At 59.5% G+C, this 22057-nt stretch overlaps 1 protein-coding gene across 3 annotated transcripts in view; it reads right to left on the reverse strand.

Moving 5' to 3' along the window:
• Positions 1-144: 144 nt before the first annotated feature.
• The window catches only part of PRKAR1B (protein kinase cAMP-dependent type I regulatory subunit beta), a 90470-nt gene continuing 68557 nt past the window's right edge, over positions 145-22057 (reverse strand). For all 3 annotated transcript variants that reach the window (XM_004705534.3, XM_045284976.1, XM_045284981.1), the window contains exons 9-11: positions 20400-20521; positions 1936-2017; positions 145-1487 (exon numbers count right to left, since the gene is read on the reverse strand). In XM_004705534.3, the coding sequence (XP_004705591.1) occupies positions 1315-1487; positions 1936-2017; positions 20400-20521 (377 nt within the window). In that variant the 3' untranslated portion in view covers positions 145-1314. The remainder of the gene's footprint in view (positions 1488-1935; positions 2018-20399; positions 20522-22057) is intronic.

Consider the following 22057-nt stretch of genomic DNA (forward strand, 5'->3'; position numbering starts at 1 on the left):
CAGAAAATTGAAACCGGAGATTCTGTCCCCTCACCTCCCCCGCCCACTCTGAGTGCCATCGAGGCCAGACCAGGGGGCAGGGAGCCCGCAAAGGATCTCAGCACCCTGGGAACCGGGTTCAGACAGATGCAGCCAGTCCAGAGCTTGTTCAAGGAATATTTTAATACGCATGCAGCACCCAGGAGCTCGCAGGGTGGGGCGGGGATCACAGGCAGCACATGCCCTCTGGGAGGGACTCACATGACAGGACACGCCCACCAAGCAGGCTCACCCCGCAGGACACGCCCATTGGGGGTGGGGAGCTGGGTGGGGCGGGACTGGCAGGGCCACAGGGCGCAGCACCGGCCAGAGTGACCTGTGGCCAGCGGGGATGTCCCTCCCCATGCCCCCTGGAATAAGGGCAGCCCCTTGGACACCCCCTGGGATAAGGCCCAGCCACACGGAGGCAGCCCCCCCCACTACTTGTGTCTGGACAGGAAGTTCCTGTGTTTGCTGGTGGACCTACCACTGGGTGCAGGTAGATAGATGGGTGAGGGCTGGGGTCAGTGACTTGAGGTGGGGGGGACGGGCCAACGGATGGGATGGGAGCTCCCAGAGGTCACTCGGGAAGCTAAGTGAGAAGGGGGTATTGTCAGGAAGCCTGCCGGTGGCTGTCCGGCCCTGCCGAGGTGACCGGAAGCTTCCCTCTGGCTCCCTGGGAGCGCAGGGAGATCGGGAGGAGTCATTGGTACAGGAAAGCCCCCCACACTCAGATTCGGTTTCCAGGGATCGCAGCCCTCAGGAACTATGCGCCAGGGCCACCCACCTGCATTGAGATGGGAAGGGGGTGGGGGGAGACACTTTTTAAAACTCTGCAGCGGAAGGGGCCCCCTTGTCGTTGGGTGGGAGCAGGGGGTGGGTATGCAGTGGTCCCAGAGGCCACCTGGAGCCCTTTCTCTCTCCAGCCTCAACCCCCCAGGGCCGCCGTCTGTCCACCAGACACTCCGTGTGGATAGCTGTCTCAGACAGGGGCGAGAGGGTGGTGAGCTGGCCACCCTCCTCCTCCTTGGGGACCCACCCACCCTCACCCGGAAGGGCTGGTGGGCTGGGGTCTCGGAGGTCCGAGAGTGCAGCAATGGTGGAGGGGGCGGGCGGGCGTGGGGGTGGGAGCAGGCGCCCGCGCTGGAGCCGGGCCCGCCTGCCCCCAGCGCCTGTGGAAATGCACACGAGGAGTATATTTTTCCAGTGAGGGGGTCGGGGGAGCGCTGCCCTGCACCAGGAGGCCCGTCCCCCACCAGCCCCCCGCGGGGACGAGCAGCAGTAAGCGGTGCGGGTTCAGACGGTGAGCGAGATGAAGCTGTTGTAGCGCTGGATGTTGCGCTTCAGGATGTCGGAGCAGGGCCCCAGCACGCGCTCAAAGCGCGGGCGGTCCAGCTTCACGCAGCGCAGGGGACCCCGCGCCACGACGGTGGCCGCGCGGGGCCGGTTCAGCAGCAGCGCGATCTCTCCTGCGGGGAGGCGGACAGGGCTGTCAGCGGCGAGTCAGCAGTCTGTCTGCACGGGGGGTGGGGGGGTTGGGGGGGTGGTGGGGGTGGAGGCTGGGCCACTGTGGAGGAGGGTCTGTGTGCAGGGCCGGGTGTACAGACATCCTTGTTGCTTCTGACACGGTTTTCCCGTGGCCTAATGAGCCCCAGTGAGCGAGGACATTGCGGCGCTGCCATGGAAAGGGGAGCCTCCCGGGCAGCCTGAGACAGGAAGGCCCTTCAACCCAGAGAGCACCCTGGCCCTGCTACTTTGCAGCCATCTGAGGGTGCTGTGGGTAGGGGCACTGGGGGAGGGGACAGGGCCTTGGCCTTCCCCTACTCCTGCCCCTGGCTCTCCTGCTCCAGCGGTGTGGGGAAGGGTACCAGGGGGGGCGGGGGTTTCCAGGGAAGGGTGCCTCTGTTAGTCACTCACCAAAGTAGTCGGAGGGTCCGAGTCGCCCCACCTCCACATACTCCTCGGTGGGGGATCGGCGCTGGAGGACAGAGGCTGAGCCCTGTGGAGATGGGAGGTGTGTGAGAGCCCACCCAGCAGGCACCCCTACTTGCTGGCCCCGCCATAGGGACACACACACACACACACACACAGCAAGCACCCCTACCTGCTGGCCCCCACCACAGGGACACACAAAGACACAGGGACACACAGACACGCAGGGACACACACACACAGACAGGGGCACACAGACACAGGGGCACACAGACACAGACAGGGGCACACAGACACGCAGGGACACACAGACATGCAGGGACATACACACACAGACAGGGGCACACAGACACAGACAGGGGCACACAGACACGCAGGGACACACAGACACGCAGGGACACACACACAGACACAGACAGGGGCACACAGACACGCAGGGACACACAGACACAGGGACACACAGACACGCAGGGACACACAGACACACAGGGACACACACACAGACACAAACAGGGGCACACACAGACACAGGGACACACAGACACAGACAGGGACACACAGACACAGACACAGACAGGGACACACACAGACACAGGGACACACAGACACGCAGGGACACACACACAGACACAGACAGGGGCACACAAACACGCAGGGACACACAGACACACAGGGACACACAGACACGCAGGGACACACACATAGACACAGGGACACACAGACACAGACAGGGACACACACACAAACACAGGGACACACAGACACAGACAGGGACACACACAGACACAGGGACACATAGACACAGACAGGGACACACACACAGACACAGGGACACACAGACACAGACAGGGGCACACAGACACAGATAGGGACACACAGACATGCAGGGACACACAGACATGCAGGGACACACACACAGACACAGACAGGGGCACACAGACACAGACAGGGACACACAGACACACAGGGACACACACACAGACAGGGGCACACAGACACGCAGGGACACACAGACACGCAGGGACACACACAGACACAGGGACACACAGACACGCAGGAACACACACACAGACACAGACAGGGCACACAGACACAGGGACACACACCTGGACCAGGTAATGAAGTGGTCCCTGACAGCCAGCAGAAGCATGGACAAGCCTGATGTCTGGCTGGGAGAAGCCAGGGTACCCTAGACGTGCCTCTCCTGGGGTTCCCCACCAGCCCCCCTCCCCACGCCACTTTGCCCTGACCTTGAACTTTCTCTCTGAGGAACTGGACTTGTCCCAGCCACCTGGGAGCTCTGGCAGGGGTGCTGAGGATCACAGTCCCCATTCCTAATGATTAACACTGGCATCTCTGACCCTCGGATAGATGACTCACTGAAAGGTAGCCAGGCCTCACTGCGGTTGGAGGCAGAAATAGCTGCCAGCCTCTACCTGTCCCTGGAGGGGCCCCAAGGTGGCAGGGCCCATGGAGCAGTGTGTGTGGAGCTGCATCCCAGTGACAGGGGGACAGGGGGACTCATGGGGATGGGGTAATGCCCTGTGGGATGTCAGCTTCTGGACTCCCATCTCCGAACGGCGCCTCGAGGCTCATGAACATAACAGGCCTGGTGTTGGCCCCACCACTGCCCCCTCCCCCAAGCAGCCCCCTCCTTGCCCTTCAGAACCACTCAGGGGCCTCACCCCAGTGCAGGGTCCCTGCTGCCAGAAGACCCTCGGGCCGACCAGTGGCACCAGGCCCCCCAGGTAGCAGCAGGGGTGGGACCAGCTGTCACTGGCCAGACACCTGCCCCCTTACCCCAGGCCCCAAAGCACAGCTCCTTGGAATTGCTGCTGTGTCCAGAACCTCCAGAAAAGGTGTCCAGCCACACCACGCCGCCGCCAGCCCGGCGGGCAACCACTTCCCTTTCCAGCCTGAGCCCAGTGCCCCTCTCACCACCTCGGGGCGAGGGCCCCAAAGTTCCCCTGTCACAGTTGCAGTCCGAGGTGTGTGTGCCTGGCAGCTCTGCCTCCGGGATGTCATGTGCCTGCAGGATGTCAGCAGAGACTGAGGCTCGAGATGGAGCCAATAGGACTGCTACAGGTCCCACAGGACTTGGTCAGCCTGCTCTGGGCTCCCCCCAGGCAGGGGGTTGGGGACGGACCCCGGTCCTGGCTGGCGAAGCAAGGGCCTGCGAGGGCAGGGAGGTGTTTGACGAACTCACTCAGAACCAGCTCTGCACAGCCCGGCATCACTGAGGGCCACCAAGGACCTCCAGGGAACGGAGAGGGAGCCATGGGGCAGAGCCTTGCTCAGGGCCTCCCAGGGACACTAGACAGGAGACATCCCAGTCTGGGACTTCCTGCCTGTATGTGACAGTGACATCATCTCCTGTCAACTTGAGGAAGGGGTGGAGTCTAGCCTGTCAAGCAGGTCATAGCCAATGAGGACTCTGTGTGGGCCTGGCCTTCTCCTGAGGATTCTGGTAACTCCTGTCTTCCTCCCTGGAGGTGGGGCACACTCTCTCCCTGCGAGACATTCCTGTTGACAAGCCACATGGAACCACACTGATGGAGCCAGAGCTCTAGAGCTGGAGGAGCCACATGAGATGCTTCCACTGCCACTGGAGCCACAAGACTTTCCGCCTACTGGCCTGTGATCTTCCTGCATTTGACATCATTGCATGTGTTGCGTGAGTCCGAAGAGGAATTTACAGGCTGGTATTGGACATATGGGCTAATATCAGATTTATGGACTTGGTTGGAATGTTTACTAATATACAATTGCTCTTTGATATAAAGTTCTCTCTTACACACATATGAGTCTCCCTGGATTTGTTTCTCTAGTCGACCCAGACTGACACACTACCCTGGAACTCTGAGGCACAGCAGCTACCGCAACCCTCCACCTCCTTCACCCCAAGCTCCTTTGTCCCCTAAGCCTTGGTGTGGCTCCCTTCTTCCCAGCTCCAGTGGGGATCTCAACTGGTGACGCGCCTCAGGGCACGAGTGACAGGCCTGGGGGGGTAGCAACTATCTGGTACCTCCCCACAGGTGACCAGGAGCAAGGGGACAATGGGACAGACAGGCGGAACCCAGGCATGGGCACCACGTGCTTCCCAGGCCTGTCCTGACTTTAAGTCCACACACAGCCCCTGGCTGGGGCTGGCCGCACCGCTCCTCGCCCACGTGGTCCCCCAGACAGCCTGGACACAGACACTCTGCAGGAGGCCCAAGAGGCTGGAGTTTTGAGCTGGAAAACATATTTTCCAAGACTCCAGCTCATATTCCCCCAAAATCTCCCACTTATTGATTCAAACCCAACTCTAAAAATAAACCTGGTCGGCCAGCAGGGACAGCCGGAGCGGGTGCAGGAGACAAGGGCCGTGTCTCTGTCCGCCGGCTCCGCTCAGGACGGTCTATCTGTGATGGGGAGCCTCTACAAAACCCGCAGAGAATCCGAGCGGGGAAGTCACTATCCCCAGCACAAGCGGCCTGGTGGGCATGTGCTTGGATTTGTGTTGAAAACAAACCCATCCCCTGTCCTGGGGGTCCCGTGGCTCAGCATGTGCCCGAGAGGCCTGGCAACAGGAGCACACACAGTTCTTCCCCACCCCACCCCTGCTCACTGAACCCCCAGCGCAGACACGGTCCAGGCACCCCACAGAGGGGGACACACGGGCTTGGCCACACCCGGCCACTGCGAGCGAGGACACCCTGGTGCACAGCTCTCCGTGGACAGGTCATAGGGCCTTCATGCTGAGCGAGACAAGCCTGGCGCCGGAAGGACAGGCACGGACACGCGGACATCACAGCAACACTGAGAGGAGGCAGGTGCATCATGGTGGTGGGGGCCATGGCGAGGGAGGGGGCGCACTCTGTGCATCACGGCGGTGAGGGTCAATGGGGTAGGGGGGGCGCTCTGCGCCGGGCTGCTCTCTGCAAGGGCAGCGGTTCAAACCCACCATGAGCCCCTCGAGAGACAGGAGAGGCTGTCTGCCCCTGCTGACTGCCCTGATGGGTTTCTTAGGGGCTGGAGGGGAGGGGTGGGGTCCTGCTGGGGCAACGGGGCTGTGCACCACACTGCTGAACATGCGGTCAGCGGCTTAAGCCCACCAGCTGCTTCCCAGGAGAAAGATGAGGCTTTCTGGTCGGGAAAAAAGTTACAGTAGAGGCAACGTTCCACCCTGTCCTGTGGGGTCGCTGGGAATTGGTGGCTTTGGGGGGGGGGGCACAGCTTCTGCCTGAGGCACTGAAGAACCTTGTGCTCAGAAGGGGACCCTTGACAAGCCTGCGCCCCGCGTACTGATCACAACACCGAGTCTGCATCTCTCTGAAGCCGTGGTCCGCTCCCTCACCCCAGGGCCCCACTGCTGAGCCTGCCCCTCAGGGCTGGGCACCAGGGACCACCACTGAGTGTGTGGCTTCCAGGTGTTCTTCCAAGTCATTTCCCCAGGAATTCCTCAGGGGCCATCTGTGAGCTACCTGCAGGCAGCGGTCACACACTCTCGCCCAACTGTCCTCATGACCACCGTCATGCTCACGCGGCCAGTGACTGGGCACCGGCGGGCGTTCTTGCCAGCTCCCGGTGAATCATCTACCCAGCGGCGGGGCCGGGTCAGAGGCACGACTGGGGCCCGTCTGTCTGTGGGAACCGGAGGCGCGGGCCCAGGTCCTGTGCCTGGTGGGAAGGACTGTCTGCACCGGCCTTGGGCAGGGGCCAGCCCCAGGATGACCCCTCCTGTCTGCAGCCAGCTCGGGGCAATAAAAACCAGGAAGGAGAGACAAAAACAACAAAAAGCCTGCATTTTCAAGATTCTTCCTTTCTGCAAACCTGGTCATTATCTCTACGCTCTCTGAAGCCAGGAAACGGGGGCAGGTGGGCACGCTGCAGTCAGGAGCAGGGTCTCGGCCCCACGCCCTTCCCCTGCGGCTGCTAGCCGCCCTCAAAGCCCTGGAGAGAGCAGTTCTCTCCGGACGTGGGAGGGACCAGCCTGTCTGCTGTTCTCTGAGTGCTGATGCTGCTGCCTCGGCGGCGACATCACACCTCCATCGGAAACCCAGCTCTCAGCCATCGAGGCCATGCCGACTCACACGGGACGCCCCGAGCGTTCCCCAGACGTAACTCCTCATGGGAGCAGAAAGCCTCCTCTTCCTCCCAAGGAGCAGCTGGAGGATGTGAACTTCAGTCTTTGCTGTTAGCAGCCCATTGCCTGTCACCCAGGCTCCTTAACCAACGCAGGGTTTTCACAGGCACGCCCATTTGTCAACAACACCTGACAACCTACACAGGCACCATCGAACGGCTGCATGCATGAAAAGGAGGTCCAACAGGGTTGGGCAGAGTGGCCCAGCCCTCACTCCCCCAGCCCGAGTGCCTGTCACCCATTGCCCAGGCAGGAGGCAAGCTGGATGGAGCGGTGGAGCTTGGGAGCACAGAGCCAAGGGAAGGTGCCAGACATCCCAGAGCACAGGTGCTGCTGGAGCCCAGTGCTCTGCTCCACTCTCACCAAAGCAGACGGTGCCCCAGTGGAAAGGGTGCCATCTCCCCTTTGGGGGGCAGAGGCCGGGGGCTGGAGGAAGGCGAGTGTTGTCTAAGGGCTTCTGTTTGGAGCAATGATGACATTTTGGAAGTAGAAGTGATGGTTGTCCCAACCAAACACTGCCCTCATGTCCTTTCAAAGTCGGGCTACACTCCCCTACAGCTCTTCCTATTGGGGGCACACCTCCCATTCCCCCGAGTTCCAGGAACCTACTACCCCATTCCTGAACAGAGAGCTGTCGCTGTTGGATCCTGCTGTTGCAGTTCTGACCCATAGTGACCCCCATGCAAAGAACAAAGCCATCCTCACCACTGTGCCCACGTCTGAGCCACTGTGTCTGTCCATCTTCTTAAGCTGGGGATGCTGCTCTTCTGACTTGGGGTGCTTCACCCCTGCTCCCAACTCCTTTCAAGTTGAGGTGCACTGCTTTCAGCCCCCACTTCCAAGGCCATGCCAGGCTGCCTGGCCTCTCTGATGTGGCCCGCCAGCTGCCCTGGGCTCAGAGATGACCAGGAATACCTGGAGGGCGGCCTCCTGACCAGAGGTTACAGGAGCCTCTGGCTGCCAGAGAGGAATTGATTGGTTTCACTTGGGTTGCTATTTACAAGCCACCGAGGCACTGTGGGGAGTTTCTTAAGGACTTCAGCAGGACAGGCTGGTGAGTGGACATTCCCCAAGCGTCCCTACCTTCAGCTGCACCTGAGGGTGCCTCCTGCAGTCAGGGGGCTGGGATGGAGCCCTGACTCGGTGACGGGGGTCCATTCTGAGCCTCTGTTTCCCACAGAGCCTCATCACGTCCTCGCAAGACTCAAGGGGGCACTTCAAGAACACCCAGGCTGCTGGGGAAGGGGCTGGCCGGGGACCCCGACACCTCCTGCTCGTGCCTGCATCCTCACTGGGGTGCCGGGGCCACCGCTTCAGGGACTTAGGAAGTATGAAAAGCACATCATGAGCCACAGTCACTGAGCTGTCATCATTGTCAAGAACCTTGTGGCACAGTGATAAGCACCTGGCTACGCCCACAAGGTTGGGGGCTCGAACCCACCAGCATCTCTGAAGGAAAAGACATGGTGACAGAGCCCTGTAAGCCCAAGGGGGCACCACTACTCAGTCCTATGGGATTGCTGTGTGTCCCAATGGATTCACTGGCTCACAACTGCAACATCACCTCCACCATCACCATCATTCTCACCATCATCATCACTCCACCATCACCAGGATTATCAGCACCAATCACCACCACCATCATCAACTTTACCAACCCTATTATCATCACCATACCATCATTCTCAACATCACCATTCTCAACATCACCACCGCCACCACCTCCACCATCGTCATCCCATGACCAGCAGCAGCAGCATTACCACCACCACCTCCACCATCCTCATGGTCACTATCATCATCATCACCACCACCTTCATTCTCACCATCAGCTTTACGCCATCACCCCTCCACCATCATCACCAGCAGCAGCAATACCATCACCATCATAGTCACCATCATCATCACTCCACCATTATGACCATCACCACCATCACCACTAATATTAGCAGAAAGAGAGCAGCCGCCTGGCCACCTGCATTCCTGAAAGAGCCCCAGCCTCGTCACCCCGTGCTCTGCAGAGCTCATCAGGAGTTGCCTGTCTGGGTCCCCAGCTGATCCCAGATCTAAAGAGCCTCCATGCAGAAGGAGCTCTGTGCTGCCCAGTGCCTCTCAGCCAGGCCTCCCTGGTCTCAGCCCTCCCATCCTGCGGGTCTCACGGCCCCTCAGGAAGCCTCCCAGCCTGGGGTCTCATCGAGAGCCGGACTGTCCAGGAAGGGACAGCCCAGGCTGTGCGCTGAGTCAGAGGTGAGCACTGCCAAGTTAAGAACTCCGGAGGTCCACTCCTCATGCCCATTGTTGGCTTCCTGGAGCCCAGCGCACCAGGAGCACCTTCCAGACAGGGATTCTGGCCACAGCTGCCTCGGAGGGGATAGCCCGGGGCTTTCCTCTGAGCCTGGAAACCCTTGAGCCGTCTGTCACTAACGGTGCTCAGGCCCTGCTGCTGCCCTGAGCCAGCCTGGGCCAACAGACTGATTTGTGCAGACTGGAGCATCCGTCAGGATTTTGGGGCCAAAACATCCATCCCTCGGGCCATCCTCTCTGCATGGTGCTTAAGCTGCGGGGCCAGGGTCTCCAGCAGGAGAATCCAAGGCCCTGGCATCAGCAGCCACATTCCACATCTGTCTGTCTGGGGAGGTCTGTGGGCCAGGCTGAGAGACAGTGGGCGGGGTGGTGGGGGTCACGAGAAGTGTCTGGAATCTGGAAGCGGGCAGCATGTCGGGCAGCTTTATTTGGCCTCTCTGGGGGACTCGGGGAGATGATATTTTTGAACACTTTGTGGGGCACGATAAGCTTTTTGTGATGCATTAACAACAAATTAGAAAGGGTATCAAAGCAGAGGCTGGAGGAAGTGCGGGTGGAAGCAGAGGGCAGTCCCCAAGGGTCAGTCCAGAGGGTGGGGGCAGGGCCAGAGTCTGGGCTCAGGCTGGGGTTGGGGTTAGGGTAGGATAGTGTTCATGTTATGGTTATGGGCTAAGGTGGGTTAGGGTTGGGGTTAGTTAAAAGTGGGTTAGGGTCAGGATTGGCGTTGGGGTTAGGGTCCGATAGTGGCAGCTTCAGGTTAGGGCTATGGTCAGTTTAGGATGGTGTTAGGGTTAGGGTTAGGGTTGCAGTGTGTTTAAGGTTATGTTAGGGCTAGGACTGGGATTGGGTTTAGGGTTGGTGTAGGGGTTAGGGCTAGGGTGGGTCTAAGGTTAGGGTTGGGCTTAGGTTTGGGGCTGTGGTAGGTTTGGGTGAACTCTAAGACTTGGGTTTGGTAAGGGTTGTACAGTGGGGAGGTTAGGGGCAGGACAGATTGGGTTATGGCTGTGGTGGGGAGATGCGTTAGGGTTGGGATTAGAGGTGTGGTGGGGTAAAATTCGGTTTTGGCTATGTTGGGTTGGGGTTGGATTTATTTTGGGGTTCAGGGCTATGGTAGGATTAGAGTTAGTTGTTAGTGTTAGGATTAGGAGGAGGGGGAGGGTAAGGGTAGGGGTACGGATAGGGGTGGAGGTGGGGGTAGGGGTGTGTGTGAGAAGTTCCCAAAGGGGTAGGGGTATGGGTGTGGGTGGGGTAAGGGTATAGGTGGGGGTGGGGGTAGGGGTGTGAGAAGTTCCCAAAGTGGTAGGGGTGGGGGTAGGGTCAGGGTAGGAAGGAAGTTGAGGATAGGGCTCTGGATATCAGTATTGGGGGGCGGATTGCTAGCAACCCAGCCCCACGCTGCCTGCTCAGACTCTCCCCATCTCTGTTGGCACTAGCCTCTGAGTCACATTTGTCAGGAAAAGCCATTTCCCGGCCACAGAAATGACAGCAAGCACCCAAAGAGATCAACTTTGTGACCTTCTGACCCTGTCCTCCCACTCTGACCACCCAGAGTGTCTCGCAGCAGGGCCTTGCCGGCCAGCTCTGTGGGTCTCTTGCTTCAGGGCCAGCAAAACAGGAGGACACAGGCAGAAGGCACCTCCAGAGGGAGCCCTTTTGGGGAGGGCCCACCTTCAGGAGAAAATGGGTAGCAGAAGCAGAAAGAGGAGACAGAGATCAAAACACTTTGATGTAGCCTCTCGGCCCCAGAAGTAAGTTTAAACATCATCTATGTGTGGTGGTGACATCACCTCCTGTCAACTTGTGACAGGATCCACAAGACTTTCCACCCACTGGCCTGTGATCTTCCTGCACTCGGCATCATTGCATGTGTTGCATGAGTCTGAAGAGGAACTTAAAGGTTGGTATGGGACATATGAACCAATATTGGACTGACAGAATTGATCGGACTGGGCCGGGATATTTTCTTTCTAATTGCTCTTTTTTATAAAGCTCCTTCTTGTACACATATGAGTGTCTATGCATTTGTTGCTCTGGTCAACCCGGACTCACACATGATTTCGGTTTGGCTGCTGTGAACATGCGCAGAGGAGCCCAGTTCCCATGCCAACAATGGAGTGGCAAAGCAACCATCATGAAGCTTGCTGTGCAGCTACCAACCCCTCCTCTGAGCTGCGTCCCACCCCCAACATAAGCTCTCGGCCCCAGGGTCCCAAGGAGCCTTCCCACTTGCTGTTGCCAACTGGACCCTCGAGACAAACTTCCACGGAGCCCCAGGGTTCAAGGCAGCATCTCTGCTCAGGAAGCAGAGCTGCTGTTTGGTTTAAGACTCGAATCGGGATTTTCTCAGCTAAAGGCTGAGAGATTCCCTCAGCCCAAAGGACGTGCTGAAGAGCAAGGTGTCCCTCTGAGGACTAAGAGGGCCCAGCCCAGACCACGGTGTTGGCCAGCACCCCTTGTGCACGAGAAGGCTGGACAACGAACCAGGAAGGCTGAAGAAAGGTCCACGCGTTTGCAAGGTGTTGACAGCAAATAATGCAGAATTCCATGGATCTGGGAGAAGTATAAGAATGCTCCTTCGACACGAGGTCGAGACTTCCTCTCACGCACTTTGGAGAGATCGGTCCCTGGAGAAGGACACCATGCTTGTAAAGTAGAAGGCCAATGAACTGGACAAGGACCCCTGACAAGATGGACAAACACCATAGCCCAAACCACGGGCTCAGGTGGAAGACAGGGCAGGGCAGGGTGGGGTCTCCTCCTGTGGTGCATGGAGGTTTTCACAGGTCCGCAACTGACCAAAAGCGGCAGCAACTAGAGGGTGAGTTTTGGGGGTGTGCCCAGACTCAGTGGCTCCAGAAAGTCTGGACCCCGGGGGTGCCTGGGTCCCTGTCTGAGTTGTCCCAGCAGCACAATCGTAAGAAGCCCTGGTGGCCGGCACTGCAGGCGGAGGCAGAAGACATGCCCCGGCGTCTTCTCAGACCCGTTTCTGAGAAGTCCCCAAAGTGAGGGGTGGACGTATGAATGCTGAGCCTTCTGCAGCACCCCCACCACCATCTCATTAACAGGTCTCCGGGCGGGCAGAGCAGGGGTGGTAGTGGTGAGGGCAGGGCAAGGCCCCAGAGCACCAGCAGCTGGGAAACACCCTGTTTTGCAGTTGTTTTCCGGACGCTAATTTGCAAAGGGGAGATAAATTCAGCCAGCGTTTCTAAGGCAACAGCACTAGGTCCTCAGCGAGTGCGTGTGGGAACAGGCTGGGAATTTCGCCCTCTGGATTATGGGAACTGCTCTCCATTTTATGGGTAGCCGGCTCTCAGGGGTCCAGCTGCTCCTAGCTGGGTGGAGGTTCCCAGGGAGGCGGTGCAGCCCGGGAACCTGAGAGCCCACAGGGACCTCCACACCAGCCACTGCCCAAATCCCCTCAGCAGGGTTCCTGGAGACGTCAGTGCCCAGAGGGCGTGCTGACAACCAGGCTGGTCTGGAGACCTCCTCTGCTCCCCAGGCCCCAACACTGCCTGGTCCCAACAAGGGAAGGCCGGGACTGAGGGGCTGGTGGCAGGCTCCCACCCAGCCTCTCCCTTCACCCTGAGGAGTGGCCCCTCAGAGGCACCCTGGACTGTGTGTGAGGTGGGTGGAGGTTCCAGCCCTCACCAGCGGCCTCTGTTCTCTCCTCCTGGCTCCCAGCTTGACCATCGGCAGACTGGTCAGAGTCATGTCCACCCACGGCATCACCCACGAGCTCTGGGGACCAGCTCTGGGAACAGTGCATGGGACTGCCCAGGACAGGGTCCTGCTGTGGGGGGAGACCCCCCCACCCACCCAGGGCTCAGATCCTGGAAACTGGCATGTGTGAAGCACTCACAGAGTGCCTCTGACACACACACACACATCACCACCACCCCGCTCCCCCCTCCAGCACGAGATCCTGGGTGGGAACCAGGCCTGTGGGACGACATCTGGGGGGCAAGGTGGGAGGGGTGGGGGCTGCAGCAGCTTGTAGTGGGGTGGGGGGTGTCTGTGATTAGGAAAAAAGGGCAGGCAGGGGGGAGGGATGCCACTGCCCACTTCACCTCCTAGACCTGGCCAAGGGGATGGGGCCGAGTGTAGCTGTTTGAGGGCAGAGACCCCCCCACCCCCCACCCCCGGCCAAGCAGGGCTGTTCCTAGCTCACATGTTCTAAGTGAGGGGCTCCGCACAGGTGCTCCCCCCACTCCCACCCTGCCTTGACCGGCCCCCAGACCTGACTGCATACTGAGCTGTGCCCATCAGCCCTTCTGTCCCAGCAGGTGTGGGACCCCTGTTTGGGGAAAATCAGAGAGCAATGAGAATCACCCCCTCCTCCTCCAGGAGAGCAGAGATGCTAGACTTCGGGCCAGACTCATGACCGGCCAGGGACCCCTGGGTAAATGAGGCTCATGGGCCCCTAAAGAGAGGATGGCGGGGCAGGGCAGCCCAGCCCTTTCCCATGCTCCACCAGCACATCTGGACTCCATGCCCCACAACACCGACCTGAGGGTGCCAAAGCAGGACTGGGCCGGGCTTTCATGACACGATGCCCAGGCCTTTCCTCTGAGGTGCCGGGCAGTAGACTCCCGCCAACCTTCCCATCAGCCAGCTACCGCGGGCAGGGGCCATCCAATTGGCGTCTACTCGTAGCGGCCCATAGATGACAAGGGAAATCGCCCATTCCTGTGCCCCCTCACCCTCGTGGCTCTCGGCCGGGGGCTGACATGCAGGCACTGCCCAGTCAGGGAGTGTCCACTGCTGGTCACCGGCTTTCACCGCAGGGTCCTCTTCCTATCTGTCCAGGGCTGGAGGAGCTGCTAATGCCTGCCCACGTGGGTGGCCCTGCTGGTGCCTGAGAGGCTGTGGGCCACATGCCAGCCCCCACGGGGGAGGGCAACAGACAGGCAGGTGGGGCTATACCACCCAGGGACAGTGGGGAGATGGGTTTGTATCTGTATGTAACAATGCTCTAGACATGCACGTTTACTATGGCAAAACGTACCACAACGTTTTCCATGACAACCGTTTCTGAGCACCACCACTGCCCATTGTCACTGCCCATCAGCGCAGACAGAAGTCAGCCCCCTACCCTTGCCCTCTCCCAGCCCTGGCAATCTCTCAACTGCTCTCTGTTGTTGCCACCGGCTTGTTCTGAGCAAAGCATGCCACCACCACCCCCAATAGCCCTCCCCCCCGCAGGAAGGAGTGCCCCATGCACCTGAGAAGCCAGGTGGCGGACCTGCGTCTTGGGCTCTGGACACTGTCAGGGAGGCAGGCCCTGGGGAAGGCCCAGGCTGGGTCATGTGGAGGCCAGCAAGCAGGAGGAGGCCCGCTCACGGAGGGACGGAATCGAGCAGTGGCTCCAACAGACAGCTGTGAGGAGGGTGCAGGCTGGCTGTGCTCTGTATTCCTGCACACGGCCTGTGAGCGCAGGTCGCTCAGGGGCGAGAGGCAGCACTGTCTGCCGGGGCTGCACCCCAATGGGCTCTGCGAAAGCTCTTCCTCTCTTGAAGGCCTCTGCCACCCTCGGTCTCGACTGCACCCACACTGCTGCCCTCTCCCTACCACCTGCAACTCACACTGCCTCCCTCTGCCCCCCCGCCCCCCGCCTGCACCCACACTGCCACCCTCTGCCCCCCATCTGCACTCACAATGCCGCTGGCAGAGTGCACAGCCTGGGCAAGGGGTCACTGGTCTTAAAGCTGTATGGACAGCACTAGGCTGCTCCCCTCTCCAACCCAAACCGAGTTTCCCAGGACCCACAGGAACCCGATGTCCACCATGAGCTGTACTCCCGGAGTGACCACCATGCATGGCAAACACCATTGGTCCAGGTCTCCGGGTGTCTGGACTGGCCCCGCCCCACCTCTGGGTGCCTCCAGTGACAGAAGGCTCTGTGTGGACACCATTTGAGCACGAGGTCACCATGCACCAGTGTCCACACAGCCTGCACTGGGCACCTGAGACACACCTGGGCCCACCGTCCAGCAAGATACCCTCGGGGCCATCAAGACCTCCCATGGCCAGCAAGGCCTCTGGGTCCAGGTGTGACACCCAGGGGACACCATGGCCCCTCCCTGGTGAGTACCCACTGGACAGCAGGCGGGAGCTGGTTGTGGAGGGCCGTGCCTCACCCAGCCTGGCTGCTCCTGTCCTCAGGCAGCCAGGGAGGCTTCTCTGCACCCATTCCCACTGCCCAGTGGAGAGGAGAGGACGGGGCCTCCCCCATAGGCGTGTGGCCAGATAAACCAAGACTGGGGGCTCCATAGGACACATGCCCCAGGACTTAGTCAGCTCCCATATCCTGATGAGTATCCCCGCAGCCCCGCCCCAGGGAGCAACGGCCATGCCTGGCCACCAGTCCTTTCCCCTACGTGTATTTTCCTGGATTTGCTACAGTCAGCCCAGGCCATCTGTGAGGGACCCCAGTCCCCAGCCAACAAGCATCGGTCGGCCTGCATCTGCCCAAGCTCCTCATCTCCTCGGCACCAAGCCCGCTGACACGCAGCCTGCAGAGCCCTCAGGGAGACCGAGGCCCGGCACGGTGTCTGCTGACAGGGCCAGCTGTCTATGCTCCAGCTGGTGTGGTAAGACCCTGGGGTTGGGGGCAATGATGGGACTGGTAGAGAAGGGAAGGGACGAGACTAAACTGTCGATAACCAGACTCTAATGCGATTCAAGACTGTCGTGGAAGAAGCGTGGCCAGAATGCTCCTTAGTGAGGGTGGTGAGACCTCGCCTCCCATCCGGGGCCATGTGCTCAGGAGAGACCAGTCCCTGGGGAAAGACGGCAAACTAGGAACACAGAGGCTCATCCAGACAAAGACCTTTTGAGTGATGGGTGGACACTGGCTGCAGCACCTGTGAGCTCCCACATGGCAGTCCGTGGGAGGATGGCACAGGGCCGGCGGTGTTGCATTCCACTGCACATGGGGTCACCGCAGGTCAGGATGAACTCAAGGGCACATGCAGAGCACCTCAGACTCGTCCCTGAACTGAACCAGGCTGTGGGCATCAGCCTCCAGGTGGAATGGAAAATTCCTCTTAAGTCAGGACAGATCAGAGCAGACTCAAGATAAGGCAAGGCGCACAGGACCGTCAACTAGTGACTGACTCCTTGTGGTTCAACTTGGCGTACCATGTCTCAGCACCGGCTTTGCTGATGTCATCCTTCTCTTGGCAACTCCCAAAGACAAATTAAGATCCAATTACAAAGAGGTTGCTGTTGTGGGTAGTTGCCATCCGGTCAGTTCTGACCCTTAGCGACCCTCGTCCTGCGCCCGCCTCCCAACCATCCCTATGTTGAGCCCCTGGTGGCAGCCACCATGACATCCCATCCACAGAGATGCTCATCATCAGAATCCGGCGTCACTGATTTGACTGTCACCCAACTCCAAGCCAATCCTGCAGGGCAGGCATCCGCACAGAGCAGACCGCCCGCCTTGTCTGCCTCCCAGGGAGCAACTGGGGGCTTTGAACTGCTGGCCTCCTGGTTGGCAGCTCGGTGCTTCACCTGCTGTGACACCCAGGGTCCTTATAGATAATAAAAGGCAATAATAATGAAAACTAGGAGGGGGAGAAGCGATATCCCACTTCGGGAACCAAACTTACAACCGAGTCCCCGGAACAGAGGCCCATTGTAAAGTGAGGACTGCCTGTATCACACAATTTGTGGTGGTGGTACAGGGGCTGCCTGCCTTCCACTTTTGTCTTTTCCAGGCCAGAAAGAGGCAGTGTTTAGTCGGCCATCGGTGGTGATAACTGATGAGAACAGTGTCCCACTCCAAGAAATAGTGGGTCAAAATGACCATTTGCCATTCATATTCTCTCTCAGCTCTGGGCAGTGGCTGGACTCAGCTGGGCAGTTGGTTCTCATTGCTGTGATCAGAAGACCTACCTGGGCTGCACCCCCAGGAGGACACACTCCTGTGGCTAGTGCTTGATACTGGTGGCCTCACGGCTGTTGTGGGCCAGAGACTGTGCCAGAGCCACGTGGGTTCTAAGAAGAGCCTCTCGGGAACCAGCTTCTAAAAGATCACCGAGGAAGCCGCAGGCCACCCGATGATCTAAATGTGGGAGTTCCACAAGGCTGCTTCTGCCATATGCTCTTGTTAAGTCCTTCCCTCCAGCCCCAACCCCCACCCTACCCCCAGCCCCCGGCCCTGCCATGCAAGAATAAAAAATAGCCCAGCTGCTGGCAAGCCGACTCTGATTCATGGTGAGCCCAGGTGTGTCAGGGGAGAACTGTGCTCCATGGGGTTCCCATGGCTGGTTTTTCGAAAGCACGTGGCCAAGCCTTATCTTCCGGACATCTCTGGTCGGCTCTAAGAGCACACCGTTTGGTTAGCAGCCAACTAAGTACTTAACGGTTTGCAACATGCAGGGACTAAACACAAACGAACCCTTGGCCGTAGGGTCTCTTCTGACAGCCTGTAGGACTGAGAACGGCTCCTGGGGGTTTCTGAGACTGTAACTCGTCATGAGAGCAGCAGCTTCATCTTTCTCCCGCTGGGCAGCTAGTGGGTTTGCACTGCACACTGCCCAGCACTCTGCCCATGGCCCCCAGGGTCACTGTGAGTCAGAATCCACGTGGTGGCAGTGGATTTGGTTTTCGTCAGCCACGTGGGTTCTGGAGGAACCTCCCCTCTCCACAGCGGGCGTGCCTCCCCCTGCTGGACCGGGAAAGGTGGAGTCCAGGGGTGGCTCCGCGGGGAGGGGTCGGAGGACAGACACGTCGGGGCAGCCAGGGGCGGCTCAGGCTGGAGGCCCAGTTCGCTCCTGGCCAGGGCGCCACATGCCCAGCCCCCAACCCCATGTGTCTGTGGAGGGTCGGGTGTGGCCGCTGCGAACCCGGGGTTTCTGTGGAGCTCCCAAATTAGGAAGGCCTGGGAAGAAGATCCTGGAGATGTATTTCCAAGAACCAGCTACTGGGCCCCCTCTGGGGCAGCGCCCTGCCCTGATCCCAACGGTCAGGTCGGGTCTACTCAACAGGGCACAATTCTCCATCAATGCCCCTCTCACGTGGCCACTGTCCACCTGTCCTGGGGAGGGGGAACAGTGTGACGGCGAACAGACGTTAGGGAAGCTTCTAGAAAGAGACTAGGAAGAGAGACCTGGCGGCCAACTTCCGGAGTCGAGCCCATGGGGACCCTGCGGGTCTCTGTGGCCTGATGTTGGGATGGTGTGGAGGTCAACAGGGCAGCAGAGCAGAGAAGGCACTGTCAGGACAGTCCCGACCCAGCGCCTGCAGGGGCCCTCTTCCTAGACAAGGACACCGTCAGGCCGCCCCGTCCCCAGCAGCAGTGCTCACTGGACACCTAGTGGGTAAGCAGCCCCCACTGAAATGCCCTTCAGATCAGCTCGGCCGCAGCCCCCAAGGCATCCTGCCCAGTTGTGCTAGAACATGGCCAGATAGCTGGAAGCCCCATGGCGCCCACGACTCTCAACCACAAGCCTCCGCAGGGTCCTCCATCAAACCAGCACTTGGCCTCAAGTCGCCATCACAGAGGCCGACCTCTGCCCAGCATGGACACGGCATCCTCACACTGGACGCTCTTGGCAGGCGCTTTTGGTGGCAGACCCCCCACACTGTGCACCACCTGGGCACTCTAGAGGGGTGTCTGGTAACAGAACCACATCAGAGTGTGCTCTGCCTAGGGGCGGGGCTGTTTTCTCTTCCCTGCTCCTTGTTAAAAGCTACATTGTTACTGATACTTCTCTAGCCCTAACTACCCTAAGGGCCCAAGAACCTCCCTGAGAGTCCTTTCCAATAGGCCGAAACCCGTGTTCAGGGGCTGGAGGCAAGCGCTAGGCCTTACTGGCTCCCTTACGTTCGCTCTCGCTCTCTCTCTCTCTCTCTCTCACACACACACACACACACACACACACATTCATTCCCTCCCTCCTTCCTTCCCTCGCTTGCTCAGCCCTCCACACTCATTTACTCACTCACACCCCCCCCCCCACACTCCCTCACTCACCCACCAACAAGCATTCCCAATGCGGGTCTCTGGCCAGGCGTCTGGTCTCAGCCTCTCTCTTTGGCCTCGGTCTCCCCCCATGGCCTGCCAGCTCTCCCCTGCTGGGAGGCCTGCAGGCAGAGAGGGCAGGAGACAGGCAGGTCTCACTGCTGATGACCCCCGAGGGGCACATGCAGGAGACGCTTCCCATCAGCCCCGCGGCACTCTGTCCCCGAGTCTGCGCAGATCCGGTCCTCAGGCTGCCACCCCTCTCAACCAAAACCACAGCCAGTGTTGAGTCACCAATGTCAGCACAGGTCATACCCTCCTATCAGCTCCTGTCCCTCCCTCTCTAGCATCCCTCAGCCACATGCCAGCCCTCTAGGCTGCAGGCAGCATGGGCAGGGGCAGGGGTAGGGATGTGGGCAGGAACAAGACTGACCAGCAACTTGGGGGCTGGCTGCACGGGCCCAGAACAGGTGTACCCACACCCACATAGCCCTGACACCTGCGGGGATGGCACTCGGTACCCAGGCACAAGCAAAAGTTCCAGCTGACCCTCCCCCATCTCTGTCCCCTGGCAGCCTGCCCCTGGTTGGCAGTTTCAGGTGTTTGGACCAGAGCTGGGCGCTGCCAGCCAGGACACGGCACAGGGCCAGGTGGTATTGGTTCACATGAGTCAGAACGACCTCCCCACCACCAAAGTCCATCCCAGGACGCCTGACTACGCCAGAAGCAGCCACAAGTAACACGGACAGTGGCGCTAGGTGGACACGGCCAAGCGGCCAAGCGTCACTTGTGGAGACCATGCAGCCACTCAGGGTGTGCACTCTGCCGAATGCTCCTACAGATGCCCTCTGGACGCTACGGGCAGCGGGTGTGTTACAGGGGTGCGAGCATTCTTCAAGGGTATGGGCGCGATTCGTGTGAAACAGGGTACTGTGCAACAGCATGCGGACGCCTGCTGAGCCGGGCAACTGGGTGCCCTGGCCTCGCCAGTGGGCCCTGAGGGCCCAGCATGCAGAAGGCCACCCTCCCAACGGGAGCCAGACTCACCTCGGTGATGATGTAGAAGTCGTCACCCGGCTCTCCCTGAACCACAATCTTCTCTCCGTCTTCAAACTGCACAGGCTCCAGGGCGTCAGCCACCGTCAGCCGCTCCCACTTCTCCAAGGATTCTGGAGAGGACGAGGGACAGCGAAGAGTCACACCAGCTGCATCGTCAGGGCCAGGGCAGGGCTTCCTCAGAGAGCCCCCCCAGCTCTCTTTGCTGAGGAGACCCTGTGTCGTTATGTAATCGCAAGTCAACTTGAAGATATACAAGTGTAGGACTGGCCTTCAACCTGTCAGTCAGGTTCCAGTCTGACAATGCCTCCGTGTGAGCATGACCTTCTCATAAGACGGGTCCTGGTAACCTCCCGCCCTCCCTCTGCCTTCCCCTTCCTGCTGGCGGAACCTGGTTGCTGCTAGAGCCACTGCCACTGGGTCCACAACTTTGCAGCCACCAGCCTATGATCTTCATGCACTCTGCATCATTGCACGTGGCTGCATGAGTCCGAAGAGGGACCGAAGGACTAGCATATGGATGGGGTGGAATGTTTTCCTTATATACAATTACTTCTTGATGTAAAGCTCTCTCTTACACATATATGAGTGTCTCTGGATTTATTTCTCTAGTCACCCCGGCCTCACACAGAGCCCCAGTTGTTGTGCAGGAGAGATACGGGGCCACTTGTTCCCGCCCAGGTGGCCAGCTGCTCAGGGACCCTGCAGGGCAGCTATGGGCTGGGATGGACTCGCTGGCATTGGGGGGCTGGGGTGCCCCAAATCTCTGTGCCGGGATCAAACTGAGCTAGCTTTCCACGGTCTGTAGGTCGAGGAGGCATCCTGACCAGAAGCAGGTCTACCAGTCAGCACCGGCTTCAGTGGGAGAAAAACAGACACAGCGTCTGAGCTGGTGTGGCGTGGCTCTGTGGCATGGTGCGCCTCGGAGCTGCCCGGCTCCTTAGGGAGGACAGGGACATGCACCTCAGGGACACATGAATGTTGCAGCTAAGGCCTGATCGAGAAGGGTTCTCAGAAAACAATCCCACACCACACCCCCTCCGCCAGGAAACGGAGTTGCATTTCGTGTGTCAGCACTGGGTCACGGTCCAGCCCACGGGTTTTCTCAGGTTGAAAAACAATTCGAGTTTATCTCCCAAAGTCTGCAAATGGAATGAGTCTCCTCTGCCCCCTAAACCTTGGGAAGGAGCGTCTTAAGGAAAGAATCATAGACACGCAGCCTGGTGAACTCTTGCTCATCTGGCCACACTTGTCGCCTGCGGATTCAGGTTGGCACAGCTGGAAATAAAAGGACTGGGGTTTGGAGGGACCCTCTTGGGCAGCGCCAAACAGCGTCTCAGTTAACACAGGACCCCTCCCGCACAGGCGTGGCTCTCCAAACCAAGTCTTCTCAGAGCCCTGGTGGCACCGTGGGGTGAGCCCTTTACCACTCACCAAATGGTCAGCGGTTCAAACCCTCCAGCCACTCCTCAGGAGAGAGATGGAGCCACTGGTGCCCGTGAAGACAGGGGCTGAGAGGTGGGGAGGACTCCTGAAGTATGACCCACATTCCCACTGTGGGGATCTGGGGTCTCCTCATGCTGTTGCTGCTCCCTGCAGACGAGCCGGCACGATGCCTAGTGACCCGTTGTAACTGAGGAGACAAAGCC

The sequence above is a fragment of the Echinops telfairi genome, unplaced genomic scaffold, assembly GCF_000313985.2.
Source record: "Echinops telfairi isolate 266 unplaced genomic scaffold, ASM31398v2 ScPeMD7_5;HRSCAF=22, whole genome shotgun sequence".
Taxonomy (NCBI): domain Eukaryota; kingdom Metazoa; phylum Chordata; class Mammalia; order Afrosoricida; family Tenrecidae; genus Echinops; species Echinops telfairi.